The sequence below is a fragment of the Paroedura picta genome, chromosome 1 (genome assembly GCF_049243985.1).
Source record: "Paroedura picta isolate Pp20150507F chromosome 1, Ppicta_v3.0, whole genome shotgun sequence".
Lineage (NCBI taxonomy): Eukaryota > Metazoa > Chordata > Lepidosauria > Squamata > Gekkonidae > Paroedura > Paroedura picta.
In genome coordinates this window covers 122,418,204-122,433,139 of record NC_135369.1, presented here as the reverse complement: position 1 = coordinate 122,433,139, position 14,936 = coordinate 122,418,204, and the positions used below count along the sequence as shown (strand labels likewise).

Genomic DNA, 14,936 nt, shown 5'->3' with positions numbered 1-14,936 from the left:
TAATCATTAATTAAAGTTTAATACATAGTTAGAATGGTACCTCACAGTTAGTCCTGTGACTCAGTGAAAATTCATGCCACACCTCTAGGCTACATTAAAATTCACATGAAGTAGAGGCATTATAGTCGTCATGACTTTCTATAGTAACAAACCGTGCAGAACTGTCTCCCTAGTTTATAAATGATATAGGTAAGACATAGATTACTTAACTGCGAAATGTTGAGTAGAGATTAAAATGCATTTTACACTAATGAATATCATAGCAGTTTAGGGCCATTAAACAATGCTATTGTTAATGCAAAGCATTATCTCAAAATAAGAGATTCTACATAATTTACATGCAAAATGTGTGAGTTCCTATGTGTGTATCAGAACTATAGAACTGTTGCTGGTGTACAAATTACATGGAATTTTGGGGGAGTGAAAGACATTTCCACAAAGTCTTATGACACTTGCAGAAGAGTGTGATACAGTACAATCCTATGCAAAATTATTCCAGACTAAATCCATTGATTTCAGTGGAATTAGAGTGATAGAATACCGCACAGGATTGCACTGTTAATGGATTGCAGAACAGGAAAAAACCCATCCAGATAATACTGTGAAATTCTGATACATGCCCACAGAATCTCAGTGACTTTTTCCTTAAAGTAAAATTCCTATTCTCTTTGTCTAAGGAGCAATTCTACTACTTTACTGTAGATCATTTCAAGCATTATTATTTTGAGCATTTTTTCTGATACATTACTTACTGGCCATGACTGTCAAACATACCTTCCCTGTCACCTTCCTCTCTCTTTTCTCTTCCCTTTCTATTTCTTTGTTATCCATGCTGCCCTCATATATAATTTATTTGCAGAGATAATGCAGTACCTTGTGTATTACAATACCATTTTGATTTTTAGATGGATGTTCTCTGTGGCACCAGATCTTCAGTGGCCTCTGCGTGCTTTACTTGCTTTTCTAATCTTTACATTTATCTTCCTTCAGATCTCAACTTCTGCTGCATTTTGACTCAGGTTAGTGAAAACCTTTCCCAACCTGAACACAGTTCTATAACCTCTCTGCATATACTATCCTTTCCTTGCACTTGTCATTGATGGCCTGGCAGTACTTGTGGTTGGTTAGTCTAGTCCCTGCCATCTAACAGTGAATATTCTGTACATTCTGGCAAAATGTCTGGAAACCCCATTGTTTCCATTGGGCAGTACCTCCTCTTTATCTTTTGGGTTTTCTACGGAGCTGATATCTAGAAGAACTAGCACTCATTTGTTGTAATTATTAGTTACTACTTATCCATTCTAATTCTGTTAAAAGATCATATTTTTCAGAATTAGTACAGTATATTATAAAACAGGAAAAATCCAGAATTGCCAAAAGAAGACAAGGCATAGAAATTTAAAAATGAAATGACATTAGTAAGAGTCTTAAAAGAGCCACATATAGTTACTGCTGGCTTATAGAATTTTCTTAAATAGTTATTTCTTTTTTTGTGTTCCAAGTAGGGCTGCTAAACCTCCAAGTGGGACTTGGAGATCTTCTGAAATTACAACTGATCTCCAAATTGCAGAGAGACCATTCCCTTGGAGAAAATGGCTGAACACTAGAGGGTAGAATTGTACCCTGGAATTGTACAACTCTATGGAATTGTGCCCTGCTCTTCCTAAACTCCACCCTCAAATCTTCAGAAATTTTATAGACTGGAGTTGTTAATCCTTAAATTGCTGTGTGTTTTTATCTTAGAACTGAACAAGGATATTATATGCAGCCTTCCATTTCCACACAAAATTATTCAGTCACTAGTTTCAAAGCCCATTTAGAAAAATGGGCCTTGAAAGGGGAGAAGGGGCAAGGGGAAGGGACGGAGGAGGCCCCCCCGGCAGCTTACCTCATGGTCCATACAGGTGTGGGGCCGGTTGGGTCCGCAGTTTCCAGGGGCCTTCTGGGGGGGGCGGGGGCAGGCTCGCAGCGTTCATGACGTCAGGTGGCCGTGCAGGCTCCTCTGGGCTTCTGGCGTGCCCAGGGACCACCCCGGCTTGTCCACGGGGCTGTCCCTGGGCGCGCCAGAAGCCTCCAGCCGAGCTCTCAGTCTCCAGCGGGCTTCTGACAGGCCCAGGGAGAGCCCTGCCGCGTCAATGACCAACAGAAGCCTCCAGGCAGTGGCGCAGATTCCCACGGCCTTCTGGAGGGCCCAGAGGCAGCCTGCGAGGCTGTTACTTGGCCCGGCAGAAGGGCATGGTGGCGGCCGGCTCTGGAGGCTGCCCTGGGCTTCTGGCGAGCCCAGGGACAGATGGAGCCACCAGAAGCCAGCGGCCGGCTGGGCAGTTTCCAGGGGGCTTCTGGTGGGCCCAGGGGCAGCCTTGCCGCATCTGCAGGTGGCCGGCTAGGCTCCTGCAGCCTGTTTTCAGCCTGAGGGACTGTGGCTGGGTCCGGCTGAAGGCCCCGGGCGGCTCGCAGGTGAGCTCGGGGCTTCGGCTGTGGCCAGGGCACCTCCGTCCGGAGGCCGGGGCAATGCTGGGCCACCTTCTCTCTCGGCGGCCAGCACGGGAATGGCCACCATGGGGGAAGGTGGGCCATGTTGGAGGGCAGTTGGGGGCGGAGTGACACTCAGAGCGGCCAATTGGGAGCCGCTTTGCGTTTTTATCACGGACAGCTTCTGCCCCTTTCTCCTACCCCTTACTGTTTTATTTCTACCACTCCACAGGATGCTAGTTTACAGATGCTAGTATTTTCTATATCTATAATCCAGTTAGATTCAGGTGGGTAGCTGTGTTATTCATTGAACTTTTAGAGAACGGAAGAGATCTCTACAGCCCAATGTGAACCTTGTAGCTAAACCAAGCATATACTCTGAACAAGTGTTAAATAATTTGTTTTATTCTGTCTTGGGAGGCTTGCCAACTGGCAGGGGGGGGTTTCTGGCTATGGGTTGGAAAATACTTGAAGATTTTGAAGAGCAGCAGCATTTGGGATGGGGAGAAACTTCATTAGGGCATAATGTTAGAGTTCACTTTCCAAAGAGGTCAGTTTCTCCAGGTGAATTGATATCTGTTTCCTGAAGATCAGCTGTAATAGCAGGAAATCTCCAACTATCACCTGGAGGTTAGCAAGCTAAATGGGGGGTGGCAGGGTGCCAGATCCCAGATTGGGGACCTCCTGGAGATTTGGGGGTATAGCCTGGGGAAGACAGGGACTGCAGTGGGTACAATGCAATAGAATCTACCCCGCGAAGCATCCATTTTCTTTATCTGACTTCTTTGCACTTCCTTGTGAAGTGCCACAGGGAGCAATACTTTCCCCTACCCTTTTTAACATCTACATGCGCCCTCTTGCCCAGTTGGTCTGGAATTATGGGCGGAGTTGTCATCAATATGTAGATGACACCTAGTTTTATTTCCTGATGGATTGACGGCTGCATGCCCCCCCACCTGAGTCATTTGCCAGCTGTTTGGAAAAAACCACCTGCTACCTAGATGGGTCTCTCCGTTGCAACGAATCAACGCAGATTCGTTGCAACGTGTTTTTTTTTAACTTCCTTAAAGGGAAAGGGGCTTTTTGGGATCATGATAACGGCCGCCCATTGGCTGCTTGACGGCCAGGGGCGGGACAAGCTCGGCAATATTGCTTCCTGGCTAGCAATTTTTGCAGAGACTGGAAATCTGTGGGAAATGATAGAAATGCAACTGGATTCCACTACAAAGCCAGGTATGCATAACGATGAATTCCACTATTTAAAATGGCGTTTTTTCGTCCCGCAACCAATTTGCCACATAGATCCTGGTGCAGAATGGCCCTGAAACTCAACCCCTCCAAAACAGAGTTCCTATGGCTGGGTTGAAGAGGACAGGATCAGGAAGCAACTAGCATCTGCGCTTCTAGCCAGGAATTTGGGAGTGCTCTTTGACATCTCACTGTCCATGGAGGCTCAGATCAGTAAGGTCATCCAGACAGCATTTTTTCATCTGCGCCAATATCAGCTACTAGCGCCCTACCTGTCCTCTGAACACCTAGCCACTGTTATCCATGCAACGGTCACTTCCAGATTAGACATCTGCAACTCTCTCTTTGTGGGTCTACCCTTGTCCCTGATCCAGAAACTTCAGCTGGTACAGAATGTGTCCTCACTAAGTCACTTTGGAGGGGCTTTGCTGAAACATCTACATTGTTTTTTCTTGGAAAGAGTTGGTCATCCTTTAATCACTTTTGTATAGTTCTTTAGTGTATTGTTCCCATCTCTTTATCTTGTCCTGTTCAATTACTGTGTATCTGTGTTGATCTTTCAGCATAGATTCAAATGAGTAGCCGTGTTGGTCTGATGTAGCACAATCAAATCAGAATCCAGTAGCACCTTTAAGACCAACAAAGATTTATTCAAGGTCTGACAAAGAGTCCTTGCACTCAAAAGCTCACGCCTTAAATAAATCTTTGTTGGTCTTAAAGGTGCTACAGGACTCTGATTTGATCTTTCAGCATATCTGTGCTTTAAATTTCCCTTTGTTTTCTTGGATCTTGTGGAAAATTTCTCTTGCTCTTCCTGTTTTGTTGTTGTCTTCTGTTTCTTTACACTGGGTATTATAATAATTTTCTTTGTATCTACACGTGAGTTGCTGGAATGTTGCATTTAGACTTCTGATTCTATTTGTTACCTTTTACTTTGGCTTCTTGTCTATCTTTATCAACGTTAAGAGTTTTATCAGTAATCCAGACACTTTTCATGTATTTTGGTTACAGGAATAGTCTTTGTGCATACTTCCTTGATAATGTCTCTGGCCTCAACCCATAGTTCTTCTGGTCATATTCACTTGAACTTATTAATTAAATTCTGTTCCTGATATGGTCTTTAAATTCTTCAGGAATGTTGTTTAGATAGTATAAGAGCCAGCTTGGTATAGTGATTAGGAGTGTGGACTTCTGGTGAGCTGGGTTTGATTCCACACTCCCCCACATGCAAACAGCTGGGTGACCTTGGGCTCTCCACAGCACTGATAAAAACTGTTCTGACCGAGCAGTAATATCAGGGCTCACCTATCTCACAGGGTGTCTGTTGTGGAGAGAAGAAAGGGAAGGCAAATGTAAGCCACTTTGAGACTCCTTCGGGTAGAGAAAAACAGCATATAAGAATCAACTCCTATTCATCCTATTTTAGTGCTATGAATTTTTTTGTGTTTTTCTTCAGATTTATTCTAATTTTCAATATTAACAGTTGATGGTTTGTAAAAAATCAGTTCCTAGCTTTTTTAACAGAGAAAAAATAACTTTTCCATGTTCTGAGTCCCATTATATAATCTATTTGATTTTTGTATTGGCTGTTTGGTAACTTCCACTTTTACAGTCCTCTATTTGGTTGCCTGAAGCATGTGTCTGCAGTAACCAAATTGTTTTCACAGAATTCCACGTTGTTCTCCTGCTTCATTTTGTGCTCCTAACTCAATCTTACAACAATATTTAATTCTACTTTTTAAAACTATTTTTGGGTTCCAGTTGCCTATGATTATCTGCACACCTTGTCTAGGTGTCTGATCCATTTCTTCCTAGACACTTGCATTAAAGCTTCCCTTAACAACATCTGTAGTTGGGGCATAAACTTGAATGATGGTTATATTGATAGGCTTTCCATGAAATTTGATATTATTAATAGATATTGTACGTTCATATTATGCATATTCTTAGAATTCCATTTTCTTTTTTTTGTTTTGTGTTCTCTAGCAAATGCAAACTTTATTTTTTGTTTTTTGTATTTATATACTGCCGCTCACCGAACAAACTTGTGACAGTTTACAATAAAACAATAAAAACCAGTATGACACCCTAAAAAAACCTTTAAATAACCTCAAAACAGTAAGCATTAAAAGATGGCAATGCATTCTAACCCCCACCCTCTTCCTCTGTCCAACTAGAGGCCAAGAGCTCTCTCTCTCATTGGGAGTGAGTGTTCTGATTAAGCCACTAATAAGGGATCCACTGATGGTTACTCTGGGACCCACCATGGCCTCAACCATGGCCTACACCTGGTGAAAGAGCTCCATCTTACAGGCCCTGCAGATAGCTGACAACTCCGACAGGGCTCATAGCTCTTGTTCCTGTTTTCTGACTATTTCACCAGTGTAGAGCGCAATTCTTCCTTTGAAGAAGGGACAGCTGACTGGTCCATTACACACACACACACACACACACATATACACAGAGTCATTCTCTAGCTAGCTATTTTTTGAATATTATCTGTTGTAGATACATTAGAGTTTCCAGGTCTCTTCTGGCCACCAGCATGGTATGATATAATTTCACTGTCTTTAATGAAAATGACTAGAGACTGACGTTTTAACAAAACAAAAGCTGGTAATTCAGACAAACTGGTAATTTTGGGCAATAGGTCATTATGATGTTGTGCTCCAGCAATCTAACAATTTTTTTAAAGCTCTGTGGTAAGGTTGACAGAACAGTGGCTGGGGTTGGAAGCTGAAGCAAGGAAAGTGTGGGGAAAACCACCATGTGAATGCACTGTTGGTGTTTCAAATGCCTTTGCAATAGCAACAAGAGTTACAAAGAAAATGATCACCATGTGAGAACAGCCTGGATCTAGAATAAAAACATAAGTCGTTTCTTAAAAGACCATATGATGGTACTTGGTAGGAATTCTTTTTGAAGTTGTTTTTTTCTGTCTCTGAACAGCTGAAACACGTGAAAGAACGGATTGGTGATGATGTTCATGATGAAACACTTTTGCTTTGCCTTGGCTTAACTTCAGGAGCTGGCCGATTAATCTTTGGAAGAATTGCAGATTATGTTCCTGGTGCAAAAAAGATTTATCTACAGGTACAACTGTTCCACAATTGCCTTAACAAATGGAAATAATATAGTATAAGAAACTTAATACTATTTATTCAGTTTTCCTCTCTGCATCCTTACTTGAATATTATTATTATTATTAAATTTATATTTATACCCTGCCTCCCCCCGAAGAATGTGCTACGTGCATGTAACTCTCAGATTCAAAACATATACAATTTACCTGAAATAAGACCTGGTATGTTTCCCCCTTTGAATAGTGAGGTAGGCGGGTCTCTTTTGTTGTAGCACCAAAACTTTGGAACCCTAGAGAAATCCATATGGTACCACACCTATTTTTAAACTGCCAGGCAATGACATGTATTTTCCTCAACTGATTTATTTTAAAACTTACTTAAAATTGTAAATCTCATGAACTGGAGCCCATTGTTTTTTGTCCTCCTGTATCTTAACTTGCTGGTTCTTTGGATGTTTTAAGAAAACCGCAAAGGAGTGAAAAACTTGAAAGGACAAGAACAAAAAAACCTAACTGAAAAATGGGACCCTAAGGGTTGGATGTCTGTATAATTATTATTATGAACAATAAAATGATATAATCATTTATTGTGAGCAATTGATAAAATTAAATACTACACAAAGCTCATAGCGTATTCTTAGAAAAACATAATATTTACTAAACAATAGCAAACTTTAGACCTAAGGTGTTTTGATCCAAATTTGGTCTTCTTCAGAGGTCTAATTATGGATACACATAATAATGGTTCAGTACATAAAGCACATAAGTTCAGTACATAAAATACATAAAGTAACCAATATAATCAACAAATTTTTAAAACTTATTTTTTAGGATAACAAAATCAATGGAGTGCCCATGAAGGCCTCCACATAAGTACTGGCTTTATGAGCAGTCACTAGAATTTTCAAACAGTTTGAGAGAAGGAGACCATAATCTGACCAATGGACATTTTCTATCAGCTCCATGGAGCATGTTATTTGCCTTTTTTCTTTCCTTTTAATCTACATGTGAATTATTTAGGTGTTTATACTACACTTTTTTCACTACCTGGAAACTCAAAGCAACTTACAAAATAAATGGGCTGCCAGAGGGCACATAAAGTTGTTTAAAAGTGTGTGTGTGTGTGTGTGTGTGTGTGTGTATGTGAGAGAGAGAGAGAGCACCGCCCCCTGCAGAACTCGACAAGGGAGACTACAGGCACGCGATAGTTCATTCCCCTCTGGTTCTGGTTATGGAGAAAGGAACGTAACCAGCCAAGGGCTGTACCCCGTATCCCGGTCTCTGTGAGGCAGTGGACCAACAACTCATGGTCACCACATCAAATGTGGCCAACAGATCCATCATAATGAGTATGGCCGACCCACCCCAATCCAGCTGGTTTCCGAGATCATATGTTAGGGCAACCAGTGCCATCTCCACTCCATGGCCAGACTGGTATGGATCAAGAGCCAAAGTTTCTTCCAAGAATGCCAGGACCTGATGATGGACAAAGGAAACACTACTTCTGTGGCCTGGCCAATTTCCTCACCTCCTGCCACGTTATGGGCCTGTCCAGTGGTTTCCCTTTATTCTAGCCACAAGGTTGGCGGCTGCTGCTATCACCTGCCTCTCCCCAGGACAAATCTGCCAATGGCAAGTAAGGAGTGGTAAGGGCCTATGCTGCAGGCTAATGACAGTGGGTGTGAGTACAAATACCTCCCCCCCAAGAAACATTCACAAAAATTATCTCTAGCCTGAAAGGAGGCCAGATGGTATTGTTCAAACTAGCATAATGCTTCAGAGAAAGGTGTATGTGTGTGTGTGTGTGGGGAAGGGTATATGGTGCAGTTCTAAAACTCTGCCTTGGTAGAGGTTCGCAGAAAGCTCTTCTCTCAGTTGGAGGAGTTGACCCCTGAGCTTTTGCTAAGATGAGACAGAAGAAGCAGTCCCAGATTGCAAAGGAGGGGGAGAGGCTGCACAGACTGATGCAGGAACCTCCTTCCAAAATCAAACCTCCTCCCACCGGCTCCAGCCACTTCATGGTGTGCCTGTTGTTTCCCATCAATAAATCACTAAAAGACCACCCCACCAATTAACAAATTCTGTGCATAGGCTCAGCAAAATACTCCAGATCAAAACGCTGCTTTAGGTTTCATGATGCTGCTATCAAATCCTTGATCTAACCATTCTCAGTTTGATTCTAGTACCAGACAAGTAATTACAGTTAGGAAAGATTTCTGCTTTCTCCAGCTTGTGCTTTTGGAATGAGATGTCCATATGTTGCTTGGGCTTTCTATGTTATGACTCTTCACATGTGGCCTGTATGTTGCTGTGACTCTCCAGATGTCACATCTGGAGAGCCACAGTTTGGCCATCCCTGCTGTAAATGTTGTTCTTCCTCCAGTATGTACTAGCAAATGTCTTATCACCACAAAAGCTAGAAAAATGCTAAAACCTTAAATAAGTCTTCTTTGGATAGTTTGACAACTGTAAGAAAAGTTCCTGTCTTCCCATTCTTGACACTGGAAGAAAGATGAGTTTTTTGGGGGGGAAAGTGGATAAAAGTTGAACAACCTAATGTCAAATATAAGGTATTGTTACTAATATACTTTCCATATAGGATTGCCAACCTTCTTGTGTGGCCTGAGGATCTCAACCTGGAGTTGCAATTCTAGACCCTTATTGTGTACCTGATTGACAAATTTTTATCAAGAGAATACAAGTATTTTTGTTGAAACCACTGGGCCAACCCTCTTCTGATCTGAAGGGGGGGGGGGGTTCTACATTCTTAAGAACTGAGTTCTGAGCATTGAACTCCTAGACCTAGTCTGTCAACTATAGATGTATCCAAGAAAACTATAATAATTAAACTCTGAATAAAGGAGAACTTAGATCAACAGTGAATTATCCTTTTTGTACAAAAAACTATTATCCTAATTCTAGCTTTGTATATGGTTTTGAATATAACCTTCTGAGCACACTTTTGCAAGAAGTTCACTTTGTTATTTAATGAGGTTTGCCATGGTACAGCCATGTCATGTTGAAAGTTGTTGGGTGGCTTCCCCCTGCTCCCAAGCATAGAGAGGCATATGCTTTGACCACCAGCAGGGGATGGAGGGATAGGGCTGCCAGATTCAGGTTGGGAAACTTGTGGAGATTTGGGGACATAGCCTGGGAAAGACAGGGACCCTAGAGCAGAGGTTCTCAACCTGGGGGTTGAGACCCCTTTGGGGGGTCGAATGACCCTTTCACAGGGGTTGCAGCAGGGTGAGCAGCTTGGCCGGGGGGAGGGAGCGCTGCCACTGTTGCCACTCCTCCTGCAGCCACCCATGCTCGGCTGCCAGCTGCTCCAGCTGTGCCTCCAGTGCAGCACAGTCTCCCGCCAGGCGCTCCAGGTGGTGGTGCAGCTCGGCGGGACAAGAGGCAGAACTAAACTGAGAAACCCTCAGGAAAAAAACAATTTATATGCAATCATGAACAATGGATCTTCATGCCTTTGGTCAGTTTTGGTTTAATTTATGTGAAAGAACACTTGCATAATTTTATGGTTGGGGGTCACCACAACATGAGGAACTGTATTAAAGGGTCATGGCATTAGGAAGGTTGAGAACCACTGCCCTAGAGTCTACCCTCAATAACATCCATTTTCTCTAGAACTGATCTCTGTAGTCTGGAAATGGACTGTAATTCTTGGGTTATCCCTTGATGTTATCATTTTTTCTTGTTTTGAAAGGGTTCCATTGGTCTTGTTTAACTTGGGAGGACTTCTTCAGAATCCCCCAGTGAATATTAATTTTTCTCCTTTGTTATTTGAGACTATCCCAGCAAAGACCAATGATATATATTTTGAGATATAACGTGCAATAAATGAAGTCTGCATTTATCACCAATTAAGAAACCTGAATCTCATTATGTGCATCTGCCAATGTGATCTAAGACTTTATCTTTCCTGATGTTTAGGTGATCTCATTTTTCTTCATTGGCCTGATGTCTATGATGATTCCACTGTGCTATTCTTTTGGAAGTCTCATTGCTGTCTGCCTCTTCATGGGTATTTTTGATGGCTGCTTTATTAGCATTATGGCACCTATTGCTTTTGAGCTAGTCGGTGCAAAGGATGTTTCTCAGGCAATTGGATTCCTCTTGGGCTTTATGTCAATACCAATGACAGTTGGTCCACCTATTGCAGGTAAGGATAAAGACTGTTTCTTTAACCGTTTATCACCAAAGTAATGAAAGTTTATCTCTCTTGCTAAGTCAATGATTAATTTATTATGCTCCTGTAGTGTTTGTTCACCTGGAAATGCTAGGCATGCTCAAACAATGGTATAAACATTTGTACCTGGAGTATATTGTACTGTTTCATACTGGACCATATATATGCAATGAACCTATGTTGTAAACCGCCCTGAGCTGTACGGGAGGGTGGTATAAAGATGCAATAAATAAATAAATTCCTGATAGAAATTGGTGGCTTTCTACTTGGGAGTTATAAATAAATTTTAATTAAATAGGCTTTAACTAGTCAAAATAGAATCTATTGAGGATATCATAAATGGCTCCTATGAAATTTAGTAGTCACATGCAACTGAGATGCCCTCACAATCTCACCTCCTGTGGAAATAGGTAGAAACTTTATTTTAAATGAAAGCTGGGAATTAAGATGAAATAGTTGATTGTGCCAATCGATCATTATAACATTTTGCTGTAATTCAATAGCAATTACTGATTTAAAAAAACTTTCCCCAAAGTCCAGTGGTATTATTTATTAGATTTCTTACCTGCTGTTATCAAAAATGACTCACGGTGGGTTACAATAGAATAAATCCCCAATACACAAAAACATGAAACCCATAAAAACCAAATAACAAGTTATTCTGCCAATGAGAAAAATAAAAAATAACCCCCCCCCTCCTTTATCCACCCATGTCTCCCCTCCATCAGCATCTCAGGGCTCCAATTCTCAGGGATGCCAATAGTTCTTGGTTATAGAGGGGCCCCTGTGATCTCCCATACACCGGCCTCAACCCAAGACCTGGCAGAAAAGCTCCATTTTACAGATCCTGCGGAACTGTAACAGCTCCTACAGGGCTCTTAGCTCTTCCAGAAGCTCATTCCACCAGGTTGGGTCTAGGACCAAAAAGGCCCTGGCCCTGGTTGAGGCCAGACGAACTCAAGGACCAGGAATCACCAACAAGTTAGTATCCACAGAACTCAAGGCCCTGTGGGGAACATAACATGATAGATGTTCTCTCAGGTATATGGAGCCCAGACTGCAAAGGGCCTTAAAGGTCCTTAAAGGTCAAAACCAGAACCTTGAACTTGATCCGGGCTGCAACTGGCAATCAATGCAGCTCCCTCAGCAATGGCTGGATATGGGCCCTTCATGGTGTACCTGTGAGAACCCATAGCAGCTGCATTTTGCACTAGCTACTATTTCTGGATCATGGACAAGGGTAGGCCCACGTGTGAATTTATAGAAGTCAATCCTGGAGGTGACCGTTGCATGGATCACAGTGGCCAGGTGTTTCAGGGACAGGTAGGGTGCTAGTAGCCTAACCTGGCAAATTTGGAAAAATGCCAGGTGTACTACTCTAGTGATCTGCACCTCCATGATAAGTGAGGCATCCAAGATCATGCCCAGATTACTAGCACAGGGTGCAGTGCTAAATTGCACCCCGGCCATGTCGGGTAAACACACTTCCTGATCTGCCCCCTTCCTTCCCAGTCACAGGACCTCTGTCTTAGTGGGGTTAAGCTTCAGTTGACTGCACAAACCACCCAGCTACAGCTTCCAAACAATTGGCAAATGTATCCAGGGGGACTCTGGGCGGCCATCTATGAGGACCTGGGTGTCATTCGTATATTGATGACAGTCCGGACCAGCTGGGCCAGAGGGTGCATAAAGATGTTAAAACTGATAATTGTAACAATGGTAACAGTGCAAACAAGTCCAGGAGAAAGATTATAATTGCAGAATGAAGAATGGGTGAGTTTTTGCTAGGAGAGGGGTAAGACTTTTACTTTTAGGCATAAAACCCAGAATTGGGACTTTTTTTCACCATCTTTCCACACGAAATCAAGATTCATGGCTTTTAAAATTATGACATCTCACTTGCAAATAGCATGTTAGTGTTACAATAATCTAGACTGGTTGATTATTATGATTATAATAATTCACATTATAGTATCTCCATTTGTCACTATGCATAGTGAAAATACAATTTGAGGGTAGTTTTTGCTACGTTGACAATATTTATTTCCTTTTCTCCCTAGGTATACTACGAGATTACCTAGGTACATATGATGTAGCATTCTATCTAGCAGGAATTCCCCCTATTATTGGAGGAGCTGTGCTGTGTTTCATTCCTTGGGTGCATGCAAAGGAAAAAGCCAAAGAACAAGCGAGACCTGTAGATGGAGAAACTATGGAGAAAATGCTGGAAATTAGAAATTTAGCCATGTTGGACTCGGCTGAAAAAAAATGCAAAGAATCTGAAACAATTATTTAATTATTCATATTTTTTCTACCAGATTGAACTTATTTTTATAAGGACTAGCTTTCTACTTGTAAACTGAAGTACCATATGATTGTACTTGAAAGCAAAGACCCGATAAACTGTCAAAGTAATAGTGTCATTTAAAACCAAACTGCTAACAATAATGAATGTTTTTAAAATTGTGCTTGATTCAGGTTTCAGAACATATTTCCTTATCCTCTACAGGTTTGTAGTATCAAAGTACATTTGCCTTCTGTGTGAACGGATGTAAGAACTGTGTTTTGGGCAGGAGTGTTTGCTGATTTTTTACTGCATTTCTGGAACTTGAAAATTCTGCCTACTTATTAAAGCATCCTTCCAGTGCTACTACATTAATTTTGATTTAAATTTTAGCATATTATGAATGTTTTATGAATTATTTTAAGTGTGTGTGTGTATTCAGAGTTTTCAAGCTCCTCTACAATTTAAACAGAGTTAAGTGTGCATAACCTATTGATTTCAGTGGGTTAAGGCACTGCACAGGCTTTCAGCTTAAATCACAGCTGGGAATTCTGGTTTGTAGGAATCAAGCAAACCTTAGTTTGTGGTGCAGATTTAATACATGTGGTTTGCCACAAAAGAAGTCTTTTAAATTATATTGCAGTATGTGGGGGGGAAAGCTGGGTGGCAGGTAGAAAGAAGGAATGGGTATACAAGTGCAAGGGTCTTCTAGCTTGTTTATATCTGAAAAATGTTATGTCATTGTTATAAATTAGGCGACATAATTTTATAATGCAATATTGACATTTTCTACATGCCTATGACTATACCATATCTTCAGTTTCTTAATTTGGCATTGGGCCCATCTTTCTATATATCTTCACATTTTCAACTGCACTGGGGAAATATTATGGCGTGCTTCTTTGACTGTATCTCAGTAATTAAAGTGCTTATTCATATCTATGTGGAAAGAAATATACTTCTCCTCCCCCCAAGTCTATCCCTGTATCTTATTTTAGTTCCTAGGCATTACATTTCAAGCACTTATTTTTAATAAGCTGCCTGTAATGTTAAGCTGTATCTAATATGAATGGTTCCGTGAAATTAGGTTTTTTTAATTGGACATCGTTCCATTTGGCCCATAGCACTGTAAAGCTAAAATTTATATCGGTTTTAATTTCAAGTCTAAGGATATATTCAAGATTACAATAAAATTATTCTGGTTACAAGTCTAACCTGTGTACATGGATCTTCCATTTATACAACAGCAGGTCTAAAGATGAAGGAATGAACCCAAGATAAATGTTGAGACAAATATAGGAACGTTCATATTTTGCATGTCACGTTTTCCCCAGTAGAACCTGTACCTGGGTAAATGCTCCACTACCTGCCTTTGTATTTTGTATACATCTTTTCTTTTATGCTTCCCTCATCATATATGGCATCTCTCTTGGAAATAGCTTCAGTTTCCTGAAAACATCCTGCCACAGTAAATATCCAATGCACCTTTCTCATTAGGTAGACTAATAGAAAGACTTAATGGGAAACCTTAGCTATTAATGGAAGGAAGTCCATTTAGTGCTCCTTTGAGGAGACAGCATGCACAAGGTATTTTGGGAGGAATTCTAAGGAACCTACAGAAAGTTTCTACTTAGTAAGCTGCTTTCAGATTGCTC

At 41.3% G+C, this 14,936-nt stretch overlaps 1 protein-coding gene across 1 annotated transcript in view; it reads left to right on the top strand.

Moving 5' to 3' along the window:
• Nucleotides 1-14,495, top strand: part of SLC16A10 (solute carrier family 16 member 10) — a 48,547-nt gene extending 34,052 nt beyond the window's left edge. Inside the window, exons 4-6 of the mRNA XM_077301934.1 lie at nt 6,670-6,813; nt 10,742-10,970; nt 13,058-14,495. Of these exons, the coding sequence (XP_077158049.1) occupies nt 6,670-6,813; nt 10,742-10,970; nt 13,058-13,293 (609 nt within the window). The 3' untranslated portion in view covers nt 13,294-14,495. The remainder of the gene's footprint in view (nt 1-6,669; nt 6,814-10,741; nt 10,971-13,057) is intronic.
• Nucleotides 14,496-14,936: the final 441 nt, after the last annotated feature.